Raw genomic sequence first — 22,067 nt, 5'->3', positions numbered from 1 at the left:
TGTGGGTCTGTAGTTAGCTAGTCTGTTCCTGGTAGGCCTGTTAGGACTGTGGGTCTGTAGTTAGCTAGTCTGTTCCTGGTAGGCCTGTTAGGACTGTGGGTCTGTAGTTAGCTAGTCTGTCTGTTCCTGGTAGGCCTGTTAGGACTGTGGGTCTGTAGGAGTGTGGTTCTCAGGATGTGATCGGTTAGGTTAGACCAAAACATTACAATAAGTGGTATGCAGTATGTCTTTTACTCTTTCTATTTCTCTTAGTAGGGGGCTGACTTAGTAGGGGGCTGACTTAGTAGGGGGCTGACTTAGTAGGGGGCTGACTTACTTAGTAGGGGGCTGACTTAGTAGGGGGCTGACTTAGTAGGGGGCTGACTTAGTAGGGGGCTGACTTACTTAGTAGGGGGCTGACTTACTTAGTAGGGGGCTGACTTACTTAGTAGGGGGCTGACTTAGTAGGGGGCTGACTTACTTAGTAGGGGGCTGACTTACTTAGTAGGGGGCTGACTTAGTAGGGGGCTGACTTACTTAGTAGGGGGCTGACTTACTTAGTAGGGGGCTGACTTACTTAGTAGGGGGCTGACTTACTTAGTAGGGGGCTGACTTACTTAGTAGGGGGCTGACTTAGTAGGGGGCTGACTTACTTAGTAGGGGGCTGACTTACTTAGTAGGGGGCTGACTTACTTAGTAGGGGGCTGACTTACTTAGTAGGGGGCTGACTTACTTAGTAGGGGGCTGACTTACTTAGTAGGGGGCTGACTTAGTAGGGGGCTGACTTAGTAGGGGGCTGACTTACTTAGTAGGGGGCTGACTTACTTAGTAGGGGGCTGACTTACTTAGTAGGGGGCTGACTTACTTAGTAGGGGGCTGACTTAGTTAGTAGGGGGCTGACTTAGTAGGGGGCTGACTTACTTAGTAGGGGGCTGACTTACTTAGTAGGGGGCTGACTTACTTAGTAGGGGGCTGACTTAGTTAGTAGGGGGCTGACTTAGTAGGGGGCTGACTTACTTAGTAGGGGGCTGACTTACTTAGTAGGGGGCTGACTTACTTAGTAGGGGGCTGACTTACTTAGTAGGGGGCTGACTTACTTAGTAGGGGGCTGACTTAGTAGGGGGCTGACTTACTTAGTAGGGGGCTGACTTACTTAGTAGGGGGCTGACTTAGTAGGGGGCTGACTTACTTAGTAGGGGGCTGACTTACTTAGTAGGGGGCTGACTTACTTAGTAGGGGGCTGACTTACTTAGTAGGGGGCTGACTTACTTAGTAGGGGGCTGACTTACTTAGTAGGGGGCTGACTTAGTAGGGGGCTGACTTACTTAGTAGGGGGCTGACTTACTTAGTAGGGGGCTGACTTACTTAGTAGGGGGCTGACTTACTTAGTAGGGGGCTGACTTAGTAGGGGGCTGACTTACTTAGTAGGGGGCTGACTTAGTAGGGGGCTGACTTACTTAGTAGGGGGCTGACTTACTTAGTAGGGGGCTGACTTACTTAGTAGGGGGCTGACTTAGTAGGGGGCTGACTTACTTAGTAGGGGGCTGACTTAGTAGGGGGCTGACTTAGTAGGGGGCTGACTTACTTAGTAGGGGGCTGACTTACTTAGTAGGGGGCTGACTTAGTAGGGGGCTGACTTAGTAGGGGGCTGACTTAGTAGGGGGCTGACTTAGTAGGGGGCTGACTTAGTAGGGGGCTGACTTACTTAGTAGGGGGCTGACTTAGTAGGGGGCTGACTTACTTAGTAGGGGGCTGACTTAGTAGGGGGCTGACTTACTTAGTAGGGGGCTGACTTACTTAGTAGGGGGCTGACTTACTTAGTAGGGGGCTGACTTAGTAGGGGGCTGACTTACTTAGTAGGGGGCTGACTTACTTAGTAGGGGGCTGACTTAGTAGGGGGCTGACTTACTTAGTAGGGGGCTGACTTACTTAGTAGGGGGCTGACTTAGTAGGGGGCTGACTTAGTAGGGGGCTGACTGTTGGCAACTGTAAAAGTACTGTCCATTTCTTACCAAAAACAAACCATACCATTCCCATTATTTCACATGGAACAGAGTTCTACATTTTACTGCCGATGAGTCATGTAAATGACACATATGGTTTATTTTAAACATGCGTAAATTATTTTCCGCCTTTTAAGGACATCACATAATGATAGGTTTTGGTAAAACAAATATAAACACTGTGAGCAATACAAGTTGTTTGTGAAAATGTCTTAGGTGTTTCCTGTTGGATACATGAGTACTCCAGTCTCATAGAGCAGGTGCCCTTGTTATGTAGCCAGTAGGGTAGTCTCCGCTGTGTGTATGTCACTCTGTCTGAATCGCTGAAGGCATCATGTCTTCAACCTCAATGAAAATCAGGCCCATAGCCTCATGAGTACAAGTACAACTATTGATTATATTTATACACCGAGACAGACACCTGATGAATGGGATGACAGAGACAGACACCTGATGAATGGGGTGACAGAGACAGACACCTGATGAATGGGGTGACAGAGACAGACACCTGATGAATGGGTTGACAGAGACAGACACCTGATGAATGGGGTGACAGAGACAGACACCTGATGAATGGGTTGACAGAGACAGACACCTGATGAATGGGTTGACAGAGACAGACACCTGATGAATGGGGTGACAGAGACAGACACCTGATGAATGGGGTGACAGAGACAGACACCTGATGAATGGGTTGACAGAGACAGACACCTGATGAATGGGGTGACAGAGACAGACACCTGATAAATGGGGTGACAGAGACAGACACCTGATGAATGGGGTGACAGAGACAGACACCTGATGAATGGGGTGACAGAGACAGACACCTGATGAATGGGGTGACAGAGACAGACACCTGATGAATGGGTTGACAGAGACAGACACCTGATGAATGGGGTGACAGAGACAGACACCTGATGAATGGGGTGACAGAGACAGACACCTGATGAATGGGGTGACAGAGACAGACACCTGATGAATGGGGTGACAGAGACAGACACCTGATGAATGGGGTGACAGAGACAGACACCTGATGAATGGGGTGACAGAGACAGACACCTGATGAATGGGGTGACAGAGACAGACACCTGATGAATGGGGTGACAGAGACAGACACCTGATGAATGGGGTGACAGAGACAGACACCTGATGAATGGGGTGACAGAGACAGACACCTGATGAATGGGGTGACAGACATTGATTCTCCATGTCAGGGCTACCTATGAAGATTGTTTTTCTTTGTTGGTTGATTGGAAAAGGAGGTATGTAAGGATAGAGAGGTAGGGAGGGATGGAGGGAGGGAGGCAGGGAGGGAGGGAGGGAGGGAGGGAGGGAGGGAGGGAGGGAGTGAGGGAGGGAGGGAGGGAGGGAGGGAGGGAGGGAGGGAGGGAGGGAGGGAGGGAGGGAGGGAGGGAGGGAGTGAGGGAGTGAGGGAGTGAGGGAGTGAGGGAGGGAGGGAGGGAGGGAGTGAGGGAGTGAGGGAGGGAGGGAGGGAGGGAGGGAGGCCACAGGCCTGGGCTGGAGGACAGAGGATTCAGTGAAGTGGTGTGTGTGTGTGTGTGTGTGTGTGTGTGTGTGTGTGTGTGTGTGTGTGTGTGTGTGTGTGTGTGTGTGTGTGTGTTATTGTTTTTGTGCATCTCTGAGTGATGTTCTATGGATTCCCTGGGTCATTTAATGTTTTTAGTGTATCTAAGTTATTGCCGTTCAAGCAGGCAGAAATTTGGCCGGTATGATGCAGCAATGTGATAAAGTCGCTCTCACTACACTGGAAGTTAATAGAAATACGACTTTTAGATTGTGAAAACGTCAAGCATACATGTCAGATTCTAATACTGGCCGATGTCATAACTCAGAAAGATGTCTTCTCTCGAATGAGCCATTGGTCATGTTTTTGCGATATTCCTTGTGTAATTTAAGTGGGTAGGCACGCAGGCACGCAGGCACGTAGTCAGGCAGGCACGTAGGCCCGCAGGCACGTAGGCAGGCAGGTACGTAGGCCCGCAGGCACGTAGGCACGCAGGCATGTAGGCACGTAGGCACGTAGGCAGGCAGGCATGTAGGCACGTAGGCACGTAGGCACGTAGGCAGGCAGGCATGTAGGCACGTAGGCCCGCAGGCACGTAGGCAGGCAGGTACGTAGGCCCGCAGGTACGCAGGCATGTAGGCACGTAGGCACGTAGGCACGTAGGCCCGCAGGCAGGCAGGTACGCAGGCATGTAGGCACGCAGGCACGTAGGCACGTAGGCAGGCAGGTACGCAGGCATGTAGGCACGTAGGCCCGCAGGCACGTAGGCAGGCAGGTACGTAGGCCCGCAGGCAGGCAGGTACGCAGGCATGTAGGCATGCAGGCAGGCAGGTACGCAGGCATGTAGGCACGCAGGCAGGCAGGTACGCAGGCATGTAGGCACGTAGGCACGTAGGCCCGCAGGCAGGCAGGTACGCAGGCATGTAGGCACGCAGGCACGTAGGCACGTAGGCAGGCAGGTACGCAGGCACGTAGGCACGTAGGCCCGCAGGTACGCAGGCACGTAGGCCCGCAGGCACGTAGGCAGGCAGGTACGCAGGCACGTAGGCAGGCAGGTACGCAGGCACGTAGGCAGGCAGGTACGTAGGCCCGCAGGCACGTAGGCACGTAGGCCCGCAGGCACGTAGGCAGGCAGGTACGCAGGCACGTAGGCAGGCAGGTACGCAGGCACGTAGGCAGGCAGGTACGTAGGCCCGCAGGCACGTAGGCACGTAGGCACGTAGGCACGTAGGCCCGCAGGTACGTAGGCCCGCAGGCACGTAGGCACGTAGGCACGTAGGCATGTAGGCACGTAGGCACGCAGGCACGTAGGCACGCAGGCATGTAGGCACGTAGGCATGCATTCACACACACGCACCTGCACACACACACACGCACACGCTCACACAGACTGTGTTTTCTATAATACTCTGGGATCTGGTGATCCAGACATGATGATAGAGGGAATTAAAGCCACTTGGCAAAACACCCTGAGACCACAAGGCTGTGACACACACTGGAAACACACACACACATAGAACATGACTACCGCAGGAATCTGTGGTCTGGAATAACAGCTATCCTAAGAATGTCAATTATACAGCTCTATCTGTCCATAAATGGATGCCCACATCTTTGAACCAGAACATTCTTAAATGAAATATATGGAAACTTAAAACATTAATATTACGGCAAGTCATTGAGTATACAATTATACATAACACACACACACACACACACACATACACATACACACATACACACACACACACACACACATACACATACACACACACACACACACACACGCACACACACACACAGCATTAACATTAAAAGCAGGATTTATCCTTATCCTGTCTAGACCAATCACACTCTGAACCAGAATACAGTCTAACGCTGTCTGCTTATCTAGTGAGGTTGGAGATTTCATATCATATTTTATCAAACTAGATGTCCTATCATAACATGCAGCTGTGACATGTGAACAGGAGTGGCCTGTTATTCTCGGTGTCTTGGAGAGTCTTTAACAGGAGTGGCCTGTTATTCTAGGTGTCCTGAAGAGTCTTTAACAGGAGTGGCCTGTTATTCTCGGTGTCTTGGAGAGTCTTTAACAGGAGTGGCCTGTTATTCTCTGTGTCTTGGAGAGTCTTTAACAGGAGTGGCCTGTTATTCTCGGTGTCTTGGAGAGTCTTTAACAGGAGTGGCCTGTTATTCTCGGTGTCTTGGAGAGTCTTTAACAGGAATGGCCTGTTATTCTCTGTGTCTTGGAGAGTCTTTAACAGGAGTGGCCTGTTATTCTAGGTGTCTTGGAGAGTCTTTAACAGGAGTGGCCTGAATATTCTCTGTGTCTTTTAGAGTCTTTAACAGGAGTGGCCTGTTATTCTAGGTGTCCTGAAGAGTCTTTAACAGGAGTGGCCTGTTATTCTAGGTGTCTTGGAGAGTCTTTAACAGGAGTGGCCTGTTATTCTAGGTGTCCTGAAGAGTCTTTAACAGGAGTGGCCTGTTATTCTAGGTGTCCTGAAGAGTCTTTAACAGGAGTGGCCTGTTATTCTAGGAGTCCTGAAGAGTCTTTAACAGGAGTGGCCTGTTATTCTAGGTGTCTTTTAGAGTATTTAACAGGAGTGGCCTGTTATTCTAGGTGTCTTGGAGAGTCTTGAACAGGAGTGGCCTGTTATTCTCTGTGTCTTTTAGAGTATTTAACAGGAGTGGCCTGTTATTCTCGGTGTCTTTTAGAGTCTTTAACAGGAGTGGCCTGTTATTCTAGGTGTCTTGGAGAGTCTTTAACAGGAGTGGCCTGTTATTCTAGGTGTCTTGGAGAGTCTTTAACAGGAGTGACCTGTTATTCTAGGAGTCCTGAAGAGTCTTTAACAGGAGTGGCCTGTTATTCTAGGAGTCCTGAAGAGTCTTTAACAGGAGTGGCCTGTTATTCTCGGTGTCTTGGAGAGTCTTTAACAGGAGTAGCCTGTTATTCTCGGTGTCTTGGAGAGTCTTTAACAGGAGTAGCCTGTTATTCTAGGTATATCGGATGGTCTTTAACAGGAGTGGTCTATTATTCTGACCCTGTTCTTAAAATACACAAGGCTCTGAAAAACAAATAAATACCCTTTAGGTGTTCTGAAATAAGGCTAAATAAAATATAATATTCCTGTTCTGAATTAATGCTGAAATACTGTGGTACCGGTGTGCCTCATTCCCATCAGGCCACCTCAGTTTGGTCCCAATACCCAAACTCCCCAACTCCCTCTTCCCAAGCACTCTCTCTAGGCCCATTCATATTTACCAGCCCAAGCCCTATCCCAGGCCAATCCCACAGCCCCTGCCCTGGCCACAACCACAACCAGAACCCCCTACACCAGGAAAAGCCACAGCTCCAGCCTTGGCTGTTAACTGTAGGTCAGTTCACAGCTTTTAAAACAGTCCTTAATGAGGCTCAGAGGGGTTAGAGGACTGGATCAGGGCTGGACAGAGACAGCTGTCTCTTGCTCTGCCACACAACCACTCCACCACACGCAAACCTGCAAATGCTCAGACACACACACACACGCACACATACATACACGCAGCCATGTTCACACACACACATACACATACACACACACACGCACACATACACACACACACACACACACATACACATACACATACACACACACACACACACACACGCACACACACACACAGCATTAACATTAAAAGCAGGATTTATCCTTATCCTGTCTAGACCAATCACACTCTGAACCAGAATACAGTCTAACGCTGTCTGCTTATCTAGTGAGGTTGGAGATTTCATATCATATTTTATCAAACTAGATGTCCTATCATAACATGCAGCTGTGACGTGAACAGAAGTGGCCTGTTATTCTAGGTGTCCTGAAGAGTCTTTAACAGGAGTGGCCTGTTATTCTCGGTGTCTTGGAGAGTCTTTAACAGGAGTGGCCTGTTATTCTCGGTGTCTTGGAGAGTCTTTAACAGGAGTGGCCTATTATTCTCTGTGTCTTGGAGAGTCTTTAACAGGAGTGGCCTGTTATTCTCGGTGTCTTGGAGAGTCTTTAACAGGAGTGGCCTGTTATTCTCGGTGTCTTGGAGAGTCTTTAACAGGAGTGGCCTGTTATTCTAGGTGTCCTGAAGAGTCTTTAACAGGAGTGGCCTGTTATTCTAGGTGTCTTGGAGAGTCTTTAACAGGAGTGGCCTGAATATTCTCTGTGTCTTTTAGAGTCTTTAACAGGAGTGGCCTGTTATTCTCGGTGTCTTGGAGAGTCTTTAACAGGAGTGGCCTGTTATTCTAGGTGTCCTGAAGAGTCTTTAACAGGAGTGGCCTGTTATTCTAGGTGTCTTGGAGAGTCTTTAACAGGAGTGGCCTGTTATTCTAGGTGTCCTGAAGAGTCTTTAACAGGAGTGGCCTGTTATTCTAGGTGTCCTGAAGAGTCTTTAACAGGAGTGGCCTGTTATTCTAGGAGTCCTGAAGAGTCTTTAACAGGAGTGGCCTGTTATTCTAGGTGTCTTTTAGAGTATTTAACAGGAGTGGCCTGTTATTCTAGGTGTCTTGGAGAGTCTTGAACAGGAGTGGCCTGTTATTCTCTGTGTCTTTTAGAGTATTTAACAGGAGTGGCCTGTTATTCTCGGTGTCTTTTAGAGTCTTTAACAGGAGTGGCCTGTTATTCTAGGTGTCTTGGAGAGTCTTTAACAGGAGTGACCTGTTATTCTAGGAGTCCTGAAGAGTCTTTAACAGGAGTGGCCTGTTATTCTAGGAGTCCTGAAGAGTCTTTAACAGGAGTGGCCTGTTATTCTCGGTGTCTTGGAGAGTCTTTAACAGGAGTAGCCTGTTATTCTCGGTGTCTTGGAGAGTCTTTAACAGGAGTAGCCTGTTATTCTAGGTATATCGGATGGTCTTTAACAGGAGTGGTCTATTATTCTGACCCTGTTCTTAAAATACACAAGGCTCTGAAAAACAAATAAATACCCTTTAGGTGTTCTGAAATAAGGCTAAATAAAATATAATATTCCTGTTCTGAATTAATGCTGAAATACTGTGGTACCGGTGTGCCTCATTCCCATCAGGCCACCTCAGTTTGGTCCCAATACCCAAACTCCCCAACTCCCTCTTCCCAAGCACTCTCTCTAGGCCCATTCATATTTACCAGCCCAAGCCCTATCCCAGGCCAATCCCACAGCCCCTGCCCTGGCCACAACCACAACCAGAACCCCCTACACCAGGAAAAGCCACAGCTCCAGCCTTGGCTGTTAACTGTAGGTCAGTTCACAGCTTTTAAAACAGTCCTTAATGAGGCTCAGAGGGGTTAGAGGACTGGATCAGGGCTGGACAGAGACAGCTGTCTCTTGCTCTGCCACACAACCACTCAACCACACGCAAACCTGCAAATGCTCAGACACACACACACACGCACACATACATACACGCAGCCATGTTCACACACACACATACATACACACACACACGCACACATACATACACACACACACACACACACTAGCAGCCATAATTCACACACACACATACATACACACACACACGCACACATACATACATACACACACACGCACACACTGGCAGTTACTAGTACGGTTCAGAGCCCCTTCCTGACTACCTCTCGAGGCCTGTTTCTCCTGAACATCTGAGACTGAGTACAATACGTCTGGTACTTTCAGTCTCCACCAGGATATCTGTGTGTGTTTCAGAGAGAGAGAGAAAGCAATGCCACACTACTGTGATGTCTGAAGACACTACTGTGATGTCTGAAGACACTTCTGTTATGTCTGAAGGCACTTCTGTGATGTCTGAAGGCACTTCTGTGATGTCTGAAGGCACTTCTGTGATGTCTGAAGACACTTCTGTGATGTCTGAAGGCACTTCTGTGATGTCTGAAGACACTTCTGTGATGTCTGAAGACACTTCTGTGATGCCTGAAGGCACTTCTGTGATGTCTGAAGACACTTCTGTGATGTCTGAAGACACTTCTGTGATGACTGAAGGCACTTCTGTGATGTCTGAAGACACTTCTGTGATGTCTGAAGGCACTTCTGTGATGTCTGAAGGCACTTCTGTGATGTCTGAAGACACTTCTGTGATGTCTGAAGGCACTTCTGTGATGTCTGAAGGCACTTCTGTGATGTCTGAAGACACTTCTGTGATGTCTGAAGTCTCCAGCATCGCTGTCACGTGTCCCTCCTCTCACACACCTGTGTACAGACAGATTGATGGACGTGTGGTTGACAGATTGATGGGCGTGTGGTTGACAGATTGACGGACGTGTGGTTGACAGATTGACGGACGTGTGGTTGACAGATTGATGGGCGTGTGGTTGACAGATTGACGGACGTGTGGTTGACAGATTGACGGACGTGTGGTTGACAGATTGACGGACGTGTGGTTGACAGATTGATGGACGTGTGGTTGACAGATTGATGGACATGTGGTTGACCGATTGATGGACGTGTGGTTGACAGATTGATGGACGTGTGGTTGACAGATTGATGGACGTGTAATTGACAGATTGATCGACGTGTGGTTGACAGATTGACGGATGTGTGGTTGACAGATTGACGGACGTGTGGTTGACAGATTGACGGACGTGTGGTTGTGTCTGACTCTGAGTGCTTATATGACCCAGACAGGGCAGACAGTTCTCTCTCCAGTCTTCATGTTTCACTGTGTTCCTCCATGTCTCTCCCTGCACCTCCACTGTGTTCCTCCATGTCTCTAACTGCACCTCCACTGTGTTCCTCCATGTCTCTCCCTGCACCTCCACTGTGTTCCTCCATGTCTCTCCCTGTACCTCCACTGTGTTCCTCCATATCTCTCCCTGTACCTCCACTGTGTTCCTCCATGTCTCTCCCTGTACCTCCACTGTGCTCCTCCATGTCTCTCCCTGTACCTCCACTGTGTTCCTCCGTGTCTCTCCCTGTACCTCCACTGTGTTCCTCCATGTCTCTCCCTGTACCTCCACTGTGTTCCTCCATGTCTCTCCCTGTACCTCCACTGTGTTCCTCCATGTCTCTCCCTGTACCTCCACTGTGTTCCTCCGTGTCTCTCCCTGTACCTCCACTGTGTTCCTCCATGTCTCTCCCTGTACCTCCACTGTGCTCCTCCATGTCTCTCCCTGTACCTCCACTGTGTTCCTCCATGTCTCTCCCTGTACCTCCACTGTGTTCCTCCATGTCTCTCCCTGTACCTCCACTGTGTTCCTCCATGTCTCTCCCTGTACCTCCACTGTGCTCCTCCATGTCTCTCCCTGTACCTCCACTGTGTTCCTCCACTGTGTTCCTCCACTGTGTACCTCCACTGTGTTCCTCCATGTCTCTCCCTGTACCTCCACTGTGCTCCTCCATGTCTCTCCCTGTACCTCCACTGTGCTCCTCCATGTCTCTCCCTGTACCTCCACTGTGTTCCTCCATGTCTCTCCCTGTACCTCCACTGTGCTCCTCCATGTCTCTCCCTGTACCTCCACTGTGTTCCTCCACTGTGTTCCTCCACTGTGTACCTCCACTGTGTTCCTCCATGTCTCTCCCTGTACCTCCACTGTGCTCCTCCATGTCTCTCCCTGTACCCCCACTGTGTTCCTCCACTGTGTTCCTCCACTGTGTACCTCCACTGTGCTCCTCCATGTCTCTCCCTGTACCTCCACTGTGTACCTCCACTGTGTTCCTCCACTGTGCTCCTCCACTGTGTACCTCCACTGTGCTCCTCCATGTCTCTCCCTGTACCTCCACTGTGCTCCTCCATGTATCTCCCTGTACCTCCACTGTGTTCCTCCATGTCTCTCCCTGTACCTCCACTGTGCTCCTCCATGTCTCTCCCTGTACCTCCACTGTGTTCCTCCACTGTGTTCCTCCACTGTGTACCTCCACTGTGTTCCTCCATGTCTCTCCCTGTACCTCCACTGTGCTCCTCCATGTCTCTCCCTGTACCCCCACTGTGTTCCTCCACTGTGTTCCTCCACTGTGTACCTCCACTGTGCTCCTCCATGTCTCTCCCTGTACCTCCACTGTGTACCTCCACTGTGTTCCTCCACTGTGTTCCTCCACTGTGTACCTCCACTGAGCTCCTCCATGTCTCTCCCTGTACCTCCATTTGTAAAGGAAGTTGGCAGCACCTGATCAATTACCACGGGTCTGTGATAATGTATGACTACTCTGCTTTGTTTCTATAGTGATCTCTTTTGGTTTACTACCTAGTATCTACATCTCCCTTTTCTCCATGTCTCCTTCTCTCTCACTCTCTTTTCTCCATCTCTCCCTGTCTCCATCGCTCTGTATCCCTGTCTCCATATCTCTGTCTCCTTCTCTTCCTCTTGATTTTCTCCTCTTTCTCTCTCTCTCTCTCTCTCTCTCTCTCTCTCTGTTTTTCTCTCCTTCTGTCTGTCTCCATCTCTTCCTCTCTCTGTCTCATTCTTCCCTCTTTTTGTCTCCATCTCTCCCTCTTTTTGTCTCCATCTCTTCCTCTCTCTGTCTCAATCCCTCCCTCTCTCTGTCTCAATCTCTCCGTCTGTCTGTCTCGTCCTTTCCTTCTCTCCATCCCACTCTTTCCTCCCCATCTCTGTCTCTCTCTAGTCGCCTGGAGCAGAATGGGATCAAGTCAGTTCCTCCCGGTGCCTTCTTTCCCTACAAGAAGCTGCGCAGGATGTAAGTATATACTCTCTAGGGCTGAAATACAAAGTACACTTCCTCTAGGGCTGACATACACTACGTACACTTCCTCTAGGGCTGAAGTACACTAACTACACTTCTTCTAGGGCAGAAGAAAACATGTAAGTACACTAGCTGTAGGGCTGAAGTAGTAATGCAAGTATATACTCTTGAGGGCTGAAGTACACTAAGTACACTTCCTTTGTTGCTGAAGAACAGATGTACTGTAAATACACCAGGTTTAGGACTAAAATAACATAACTGAGTGCAATCCACTTAGACTCATTTCACAACCCAGCCTACTGCACCTAAAAAAAAAAGAACTGGTGAAATGTTGACAATGTACTTTGTTGTCGGGCCAGAGGTCACAGGGGTCCAATCAAAACAGAATTAGTCAATCTTACCTTCTTATTTTCATGTCACAACCCAAACCATTAGATTCAGAGGAAGAGCAGGAGAAGGTAGAAGGCTACAGAGAGCTACAAGCTGAAACCTCTCCACTGTCATAACACCTCTCATGTTTCAGTGCTGGTACAGTATTCTCAGCCTGCGTAGAGTGTCAGTCTGACTGCGTAGGCACACTATAAACTGTGGCCAAAATAATTATGGATATGATGACTATATGATATGATATTGGGGAAGGAGAGAGTGTTGGAACGAAGACTAATGGTTTTCTCATCCTTTTCTTCTCTCCCTTTTCTGCCCTAATTATTGGGGGGGGGGGGGGGGGGGTTCAGTCCAGTAGTATCTCAGTCTCACCAACCACTTGCTAACCAGCCTACCCCTAAAAAACAGGGGCTACTGGTCACAACTAGCATGTTCTGCATTGAAGACTGAGGGTTCCTCCTCCTCTCCTCCTTTCCACTCTGTCCTGCTCATGGCAGTGATTTCCAGTCCAGTAGTATCTCAGCCTCCAGTGCATCCACCAACCAGTCGCTAACCAGTCTACCCCTAAAATACATGGGCTACTGGTCACAACTAGCCACAGCCAAACACTAGGTTAGACAACAACACCATTCTTTCACCCTCCCTCTCTACTCCTTACCCTCCGTACCCTTATGCTGCTCCTGCATTTCAGTATATCGTCTCGATGTTGAATAAAGGCTATAGCTCTAACAAAACAGATCACTACAGACCAGTGGTGGTTGGTGCCGTTTAAGATGAGGGAGGACAATTATTCATTTTTATGAGCATGGCCTTATTGCTTCTACACCTGCATTGCTTGCTGTTTGGGGTTTTAGGCTGGGTTTCTGTACAGCACTTTGAGATATCAGCTGATGTACGAAGGGCTTTATAAGTACATTTGATTGGATTTGATTTATATTACAGCATATTAGATGACTCTCATTCATATTTCATTCACCCAGGTCAATGCAATGTCAATAGGTTTAGGCTACTACATGATACTCACATGTTCCATATACCCATCATGAGGTTACAACAACATAGCCTATGAATAAAAGTTTACAATGTTCCGTCTGGCCACTCCACCATAAAGGCCTGATTGTTGGAGTGCTGCAGAGACAGTTGTCCTTCTGGAAGTTTCTCCCATCTCCAAACAGGAACTCTAGAGCTCTGTCAGAGTGACCATCGGGTTCTTGGTCACCTCCCTGACCAAGGCCCTTCTTCCCCAATTGCTCAGTTTGGCCAGGCGGCCAGCTCTAGGAAGAGTCTTGGTGGTTCTAAACTTGTTCCATTTAAGAATGATGGAGGCCACTGTGTTCTTGGGGACCTGCAAGGCTGCAGACATTTTTTTGTACCCTTCTCCACATCTGTGCCTCGACACAATCCTGTCTCGGAGCACTACAGACAATTCCTTTGACCTCATGGCTTGGTTTTTGCTCTGATATGCACTTTCCAAATCATGTCCAATCAATTGATTTTACCCCAGGTGGACTCCAATCAAGTTGTAGAAACATCTCAAGGATGATCAATGGAAACAGGATGAATCTGAGCTCATTTTCGAGTCTCATTCTCTGATCCTTTGATTGGGTGGACAACGTGTCAGTGCATGCTGCAAGAGCCCTGATAGGTTGGAGGACGCCCTCCAGAAGATGTCATAATTACTGTGTATGTCTACGGAAGGGGGTGAGAAGCATGAGCCCCTATCCGCTGTCCTCCGGTTACACCATGCTGCTACCCTACAGGGTGCTGTTGAGGCTACTGTAGACGTTCATTGCAAAACTGTGTGTTTTAATTTATTATTTGGAGATGTGAATATATTAATTATAGCTTTATCTAAAAAGGATAACTTTTTTTAAATGTTTCACTATTTGTTTCCCTCGCATAATTCACTGAGAAGGATGGGCGTCCCCTTCCGCCTCTGGGGAGCCTCTACTACAAATCCCTATTGATCAAAATAGGTGACAGGGGGACCCACTGTGTAAACACACTGACACACATGTTCTCACTTTGGCCCAGTTTGTATGACCTATGAACTGTGTTGTTAACCTGGAACATGACAGAGGTCTGTCTGAGATCAGATGATGTAACCTCCTACTAGTCTGGCGCTCTATTTTCACATGACAGGAGTGTGTCTGAGATCAGATGCTTATCCAGGACTCTATTTTCACATGACAGGAGTGTGTCTGAGATCAGATGCTTATCCAGGACTCTATTTTCACATGTCAGGAGTGTGTCTGAGATCAGATGCTTATCCAGGACTCTATTTTCACATGACAGGAGTTTGTCTGAGATCAGATGCTTATCCAGGACTCTATTTTCACATGACAGGAGTGTGTCTGAGATCAGATGCTTATCCAGGACTCTATTTTCACATGTCAGGAGTGTGTCTGAGATCAGATGCTTATCCAGGACTCTATTTTCACATGTCAGGAGTGTGTCTGAGATCAGATGCTTATCCAGGACTCTATTTTCACATGTCAGGAGTGTGTCTGAGATCAGATGCTTATCCAGGACTCTATTTTCACATGTCAGGAGTGTGTCTGAGATCAGATGCTTATCCAGGACTCTATTTTCACATGACAGGAGTTTGTCTGAGATCAGATGCTTATCCAGGACTCTATTTTCACATGTCAGGAGTGTGTCTGAGATCAGATGCTTATCCAGGACTCTATTTTCACATGTCAGGAATGTGTCTGAGATCAGATGCTTATCCAGGACTCTATTTTCACATGACAGGAGTTTGTCTGAGATCAGATGCTTATCCAGGACTCTATTTTCACATGACAGGAGTGTGTCTGAGATCAGATGCTTATCCAGGACTCTATTTTCACATGTCAGGAGTGTGTCTGAGATCAGATGCTTATCCAGGACTCTATTTTCACATGTCAGGAGTGTGTCTGAGATCAGATGCTTATCCAGGACTCTATTTTCACATGTCAGGAGTGTGTCTGAGATCAGATGCTTATCCAGGACTCTATTTTCACATGTCAGGAGTGTGTCTGAGATCAGATGCTTATCCAGGACTCTATTTTCACATGACAGGAGTTTGTCTGAGATCAGATGCTTATCCAGGACTCTATTTTCACATGACAGGAGTGTGTCTGAGATCAGATGCTTATCCAGGACTCTATTTTCACATGACAGGAGTGTGTCTGAGATCAGATGCTGTAACCTCCTCCTAATCCAGAGCTCTATTTTCCAGGAAACGTCAGGCTTTTGCACTAGACACTTATTTAGCACTTAGTTTAACATTAGCCTCAAATGGGATCATTTCACATCTTAAAGACCACATGATGATTTCCCTTTAAAGACATGCAGTTGACTGGAGTTCACTGCACACACACACACACACACACACACACACACACACACACACACGAACACACACACACACACACACACACACACACACACACACACACACACACACATACACACACACACACACACACACACACACAAAAACGTTGTGGTTAGCTTGTGGACAGAGATCTGTGGATCCTATTAACGACAGGCATTTACAGAAACAGCCTGTTCCATATGGACCATAGCCCTGGATGCCATTAATACACCACATACACACACCACACTAATTCTGGGTTTTGAATGGCTAGCAGTGTCATCAACTCACTTCTGTCCGAATATCAATGGCTGCGTCAGGAAGTTCTAGAATGGAAACTTGAATAAAAAGTAATGGTACTGTAAGGACTTAGTTAAGTCCTAGGGGTTAAGGGTTAGAGTTACAGTATGAAAGTTGGGCCTGGCTGAAGACAAGACCTCCCACATTGAATGCCTCTTTAACCCCCCCCCCCCCTTTTCACCCCCCCTTCAGAGACCTGAGTAATAACCAGATATCTGAAATAGCTCCTGATGCCTTCCAAGGCCTGAGATCTCTCAACTCACTGTGAGTCACTATAACCATTGATGGATAAGTGCATTTCTGATTTATTGTTGATTGATTGAGTCACTGATTAATTAATTAATTTATCAATTGATCTTTTCCAGAGTCCTGTATGGGAATAAGATTACGGAGCTTCCCAAAGGAGTGTTTGATGGACTATATGCCCTGCAACTACTGTAAGTACACAGTGGCTACTCCTTGATAATATTCAGCTTACATTGATGATCGTAAGTAACATATTTCCCTTTTAATTTTTTTAAACTCTCTTTCTCCCCCTCCCTCTCTCTCTCTCTCTCTCTCTCTCTCTCTCTCTCTCTCTCTCTCCCCCTCTCTCTCTCTCTCTCTCTCTCTCTCTCCCCCTCTCTCTCGCTCTCTCTCCCTCCTACCCCTCTATCTCTATGTCTCTTTCTAACTTTCTCTCTCTCTTTCTCCCCCTCACCCCCTCTCTCTCTCCCCCCCCTCTCTCGCTCTCTCTCTCTCTCTCGCTCTCTCGCTCCCCCCCTCTCTCTCTCTCTTGCTCTCTCTCTCGCTCTCTCTCCCCCAACCCCTCTCTCTCTCTGTCTCTCTCTCTGTCTCTCTTTCTCTCTCTCTCTCCCCACCCCCTCTCTCTGTCTCTCTCTCTCTCTCTCTCTCTCTCTCTCTCCCCCCACCCCCCTTCTCTCTCTCTCTCTCCCCCCCACCCCCTTCTCTCTCTCTGTCTCTCTCTCTTTCTCTCCCCCCTCTCTCTCTCTCCCCCCCAACCCCTTCTCTCTCTCTGTCTCTCTCTCTCTTCCCCCCCCCCTCTCTCCCCCCCTCTCTCTCTCCCCCCACCCCCTTCTCTCTCTCTCTCTCCCCCCCCCACCCCCTTCTCTCTCTCTCTCTCTTTCTCTCCCCCCCCCCCCCTCTCTCTCCCTCTACCTTCCTGTCCCAGGTTGTTGAATGCTAATAAGATCCACTGTGTTCGGGCCAATGCCTTCACAGACCTGCAGAACCTCTCTCTTCTGTCTCTGTATGACAACAAGATACAGACTGTGGCCAAGGGCACCTTCGCTTCTCTCAGAGCTATACAGACGCTGTAAGTTACACACACACACACACACACACACACACACACACACACACACACACACACACACACACACACACACACACACACACACACACACACACAGGGGCGCTTGCACACACACACGTGTGCACACATTCACAATCATGCACGCACGAATGTGGACACACACACACACACACACATTATTCTCTGTCACCATAAAACATGAGCCAAACAGCTGTTTACTCCGTAATAACACAGGAATGGAAAGATGTAAATCCATCATCGTGACAATTACACACACTCAGGAAATTCAAACACACACACACCTTCAGGTAATTCAAAATTAAGTCAATACACCCTCCAATCAAGCTTGTGCCAGTGCTGCCTTAATTAAGAAACACTGTTTTCAGCGCTGACAGCAAACTGCAGTAGAGTTTTGACTGAATGACTTGAGCAGTTTATATTTAGCAAGGGCAATTGTGTTATGTTGTATAACACATATAAAGAAGTATAGGCACGCACAAACACTCAGACACACACGTACACACACACACCTGTGAAGTTGATTGATAATGTTGTCCCTTGGCTCACCTGACAACACATTTCTCACCCAGAGCCCAATAGACAACAGGGTAGACGGTTCACACACACGAGCATACATACACACACACACACACACACACACACACACACACACACACACACACACACACACACACACACACACACACACACACACACACACACACACACACACACACACACACACACACACACACACACACACACACATACACATACACGCCACACACACACAAACACACACACACACTGGTGTCAGAGATCCAGTCTATAACTAGCCTCTTGTTGAACCTGGATCCTGAGAAAAGAAGTACAAATATCCTCTACCCTGTCCCTGCTATTTATACTGTCCACCCTAGGCCTTGATGACCACCACATAGATCCCATCATCTCCATACCCTAGGCCTTGATGACCACCACATAGATCCCATTATCTCCATACCCTAGGCCTTGATGACCACCACATAGATCCCATTATCTCCATACCCTAGGCCTTGATGACCACCACATAGATCCCATTATCTCCATACCCTAGGCCTTGATGACCACCACATAGATCCCATTATCTCCATGCCCTAGGCCTTGATGACCACCACATAGATCCCATTATCTCCATGCCATAGGCCTTGATGACCACCACATAGATCCCATGCCACACACAATCACACAGATGTACATCTTTAAAATGTCACACAGTAACATTTAATGTTTACAAAGATTATATTGGGATGGAATTTGTTACCCTCCCTAAATTCCTGACATGAAATTTCCTCCCTCCTCTCTCCCCCGTATCTCCCCCACCCATTCACCCTCCCGCCCTCCCTCCACCCTCTCTCTCTTCAGTCACCTAGCCCAGAACCCATTTATCTGTGACTGTAATATGAAGTGGCTGGCAGACTACCTGCGCTCCAACCCCATAGAGACCAGCGGTGCCCGTTGTGCCAGCCCCAGACGACTGGCCAACAAACGCATCGGGCAGATCAAGAGCAAGAAGTTCCGCTGCTCTGGTAGGAGGACTGGCATCTGTCTGTAGTGAACCTCTCTCTCTAAGGCTGTCTCTTCATCTCTCTCTCTCTCTCTCTCTTATTTATATTTATATATATATTTATATATTACCGGTCAAAAGTTTTAGAACACTACTCATTCAAGGGTTTTTATATATATATTTTTTTAAACTATTTTCAACATTGTAGAATAATAGTGAAGACATCAAAACTATGAAATAACACATATGGAATCATGTATAATCAAAAAAGTGTTAAACAAATCAGAATATATTTTATATTTGAGATTCTTCAAATAACTATCCTTTGCCTTGATGACAGCTTTGCACACTCTTGGCATTTTCTCAACCAGCTTCAGCTGGAATGCTTTTCCAACAGTCTTGAAGGAATTTCCACATATGCTGAGCACTTGTTGGCTGCTTTTCCTTCACTCTCCGACTTATCGGCATCATCTGATGCAGCACAACAATTTAGTTGTTGATCCTTTATCCCTAGCCGAGGGTTTTAATATAGTTGTTGATCCTTTATCCCTAGCCGGGGGTTTTAGTTTAGTTGTTGATCCTTTATCCCTAGCCGGGGGTTTTAATATAGTTGTTGATCCTTTATCCCTAGCCGGGGGTTTTAATATAGTTGTTGATCCTTTATCCCTAGGAACAACAATCCTTTATCCCTAGCCGGGGGTTTTAATATAGTTGTTGATCCTTTATCCCTAGCCGGGGGTTTTAATATAGTTGTTGATCCTTTATCCCTAGCTGGGGGTTTTAATATAGTTGTTGATCCTTTATCCCTAGCCGAGGGTTTTAATATAGTTGTTGATCCTTTATCCCTAGCCGAGGGTTTTAATATAGTTGTTGATCCTTTATCCCTAGCCGAGGGTTTTAATATAGTTGTTGATCCTTTATCCCTAGCCGAGGGTTTTAATATAGTTGTTGATCCTTTATCCCTAGCCGAGGGTTTTAATATAGTTGTTGATCCTTTATCCCTAGCCGAGGGTTTTAATATAGTTGTTGATCCTTTATCCCTAGCCGGGGGTTTTAATATAGTTGTTGATCCTTTATCCCTAGCCGAGGGTTTTAATATAGTTGTTGATCCTTTATCCCTAGCCGGGGGTTTTAATATAGTTGTTGATCCTTTATCCCTAGCCGAGGGTTTTAATATAGTTGTTGATCCTTTATCCCTAGCCAAGGGTTTTAATATAGTTGTTGATCCTTTATCCCTAGCCGAGGGTTTTAATATAGTTGTTGATCCTTTATCCCTAGCCGGGGGTTTTAATATAGTTGTTGATCCTTTATCCCTAGCCGGGGGTTTTAATATAGTTGTTGATCCTTTATCCCTAGCCGAGGGTTTTAATATAGTTGTTGATCCTTTATCCCTAGCCGGGGGTTTTAATATAGTTGTTGATCCTTTATCCCTAGCCGAGGGTTTTAATATAGTTGTTGATCCTTTATCCCTAGCCGGGGGTTTTAATATAGTTGTTGATCCTTTATCCCTAGCCGAGGGTTTTAATATAGTTGTTGATCCTTTATCCCTAGCCGAGGGTTTTAATATAGTTGTTGATCCTTTATCCCTAGCCAAGGGTTTTAATATAGTTGTTGATCCTTTATCCCTAGCCGAGGGTCTTAATATAGTTGTTGATCCTTTATCCCTAGCCGGGGGTTTTAATATAGTTGTTGATCCTTTATCCCTAGCCGGGGGTTTTAATATAGTTGTTGATCCTTTATCCCTAGCCGGGGGTTTTAATATAGTTGTTGATCCTTTATCCCTAGCCGGGGGTTTTAATATAGTTGTTGATCCTTTATCCCTAGCCGAGGGTTTTAGTTTAGTTGTTGATCCTTTATCCCTCCCTCCATCCCTCTCTCCTCTAGCAGGTTTTATAGCACATTAGCACACAGTGAGTCTGGTTTCACAGTACACCACAAAGAGCTGGCATCGCTGGGTAAGGCTGGCGCTGTAGCTAGGGTTTCTGCCCGTGTCCAATTCCTCAAGCCGTCTGCCTACTACAGTACCTCACTTCAAATGCCAATTTCAAATACCCCTGCCCCCACTCTGCCCATCATCCTTCCTCTCCCCCTTCCCCAATTCTCCCTACCTCCAGGCCCTTTCCTCTGTCTGTCAGGCATAGTGGGTTTTACTCTCCTGCACTCCCACCCACCCTTTACTATATTCACTCCTCACCTCCCTGATCCCCCTCACTTCCCCTGCCCATTCCCCATTCCCACCCTTTACTATATTCACTCCTCATCTCCCTGATCCCCCTCACTTCCCCTGCCCATTCCCCATTCCCACCCTTTACTATATTCACTCCTCATCTCCCTGATCCCCCTCACTTCCCCTGCACATTCCCCATTCCCACCCTTTACTATATTCACTCCCCACCTCCCTGATCCCCCTCACTTCCCCTGCCCATTCCCCATTCCCACCCTTTACTATATTCACTCCCCACCTCCCTGATCCCCCTCCCTTCCCCTGCCCATTCCCCATTCCCACCCTTTACTATATTCACTCCTCACCTCCCTGATCCCCCTCACTTCCCCTGTCCATTCCCCATTCCCACCCTTTACTATATTCACTCCTCACCTCCCTCCCACCCCCTTGGCCCTTCCTGTCTCTGGCACCCATAGGGTACAGTATAGTGTTTCTGCCTCGCTGTGTGTGTCTCTCTGCCAGTATACTGTGTTAGAGCAGCGGGATAGGCAGCCTGGCACTCCTCTCTCCACACACTACTCTCGCTGGTTTACAATCTAGCATTGTCATCTGCCTAGCCATGGTGAGTCATCATGTTCTCTCTCTCTCTCTCTCTCTCTCTCTCTCTCTCTCTCTCTCTCTCTCTTTCTCTTTCTTTCTCTCTCTCTCTCTCTCTTCCCCCTCCTGGACCTCACTTTGTGCACTGTGGCATTGCCATGCTGAAACAGGAAAGGCCCTTCCCCAAACTGTTGCACACAAAGTTGGAAGCACAGAATCGTCTCAAATGTCATAGTATGCTGTAGTGTTAAGATTTCCCTTCAATCAAACT

At 47.6% G+C, this 22,067-nt stretch overlaps 1 protein-coding gene across 2 annotated transcripts in view; it reads left to right on the top strand.

Moving 5' to 3' along the window:
• LOC110499533 (slit homolog 1 protein) overlaps positions 1-22,067 on the top strand; it is a 180,327-nt gene that overhangs the window by 119,020 nt on the left and 39,240 nt on the right. For both annotated transcript variants that reach the window (XM_036956210.1, XM_036956209.1), the window contains exons 10-14: positions 12,058-12,129; positions 16,370-16,441; positions 16,543-16,614; positions 17,349-17,492; positions 18,894-19,057. In XM_036956210.1, coding sequence (XP_036812105.1) covers positions 12,058-12,129; positions 16,370-16,441; positions 16,543-16,614; positions 17,349-17,492; positions 18,894-19,057 — 524 coding nt within the window. The remainder of the gene's footprint in view (positions 1-12,057; positions 12,130-16,369; positions 16,442-16,542; positions 16,615-17,348; positions 17,493-18,893; positions 19,058-22,067) is intronic.

Source organism: Oncorhynchus mykiss, chromosome 20 (genome assembly GCF_013265735.2).
Source record: "Oncorhynchus mykiss isolate Arlee chromosome 20, USDA_OmykA_1.1, whole genome shotgun sequence".
NCBI classification, from domain to species: domain Eukaryota; kingdom Metazoa; phylum Chordata; class Actinopteri; order Salmoniformes; family Salmonidae; genus Oncorhynchus; species Oncorhynchus mykiss.
This window is presented reverse-complemented; position numbering and strand designations above follow the sequence as displayed.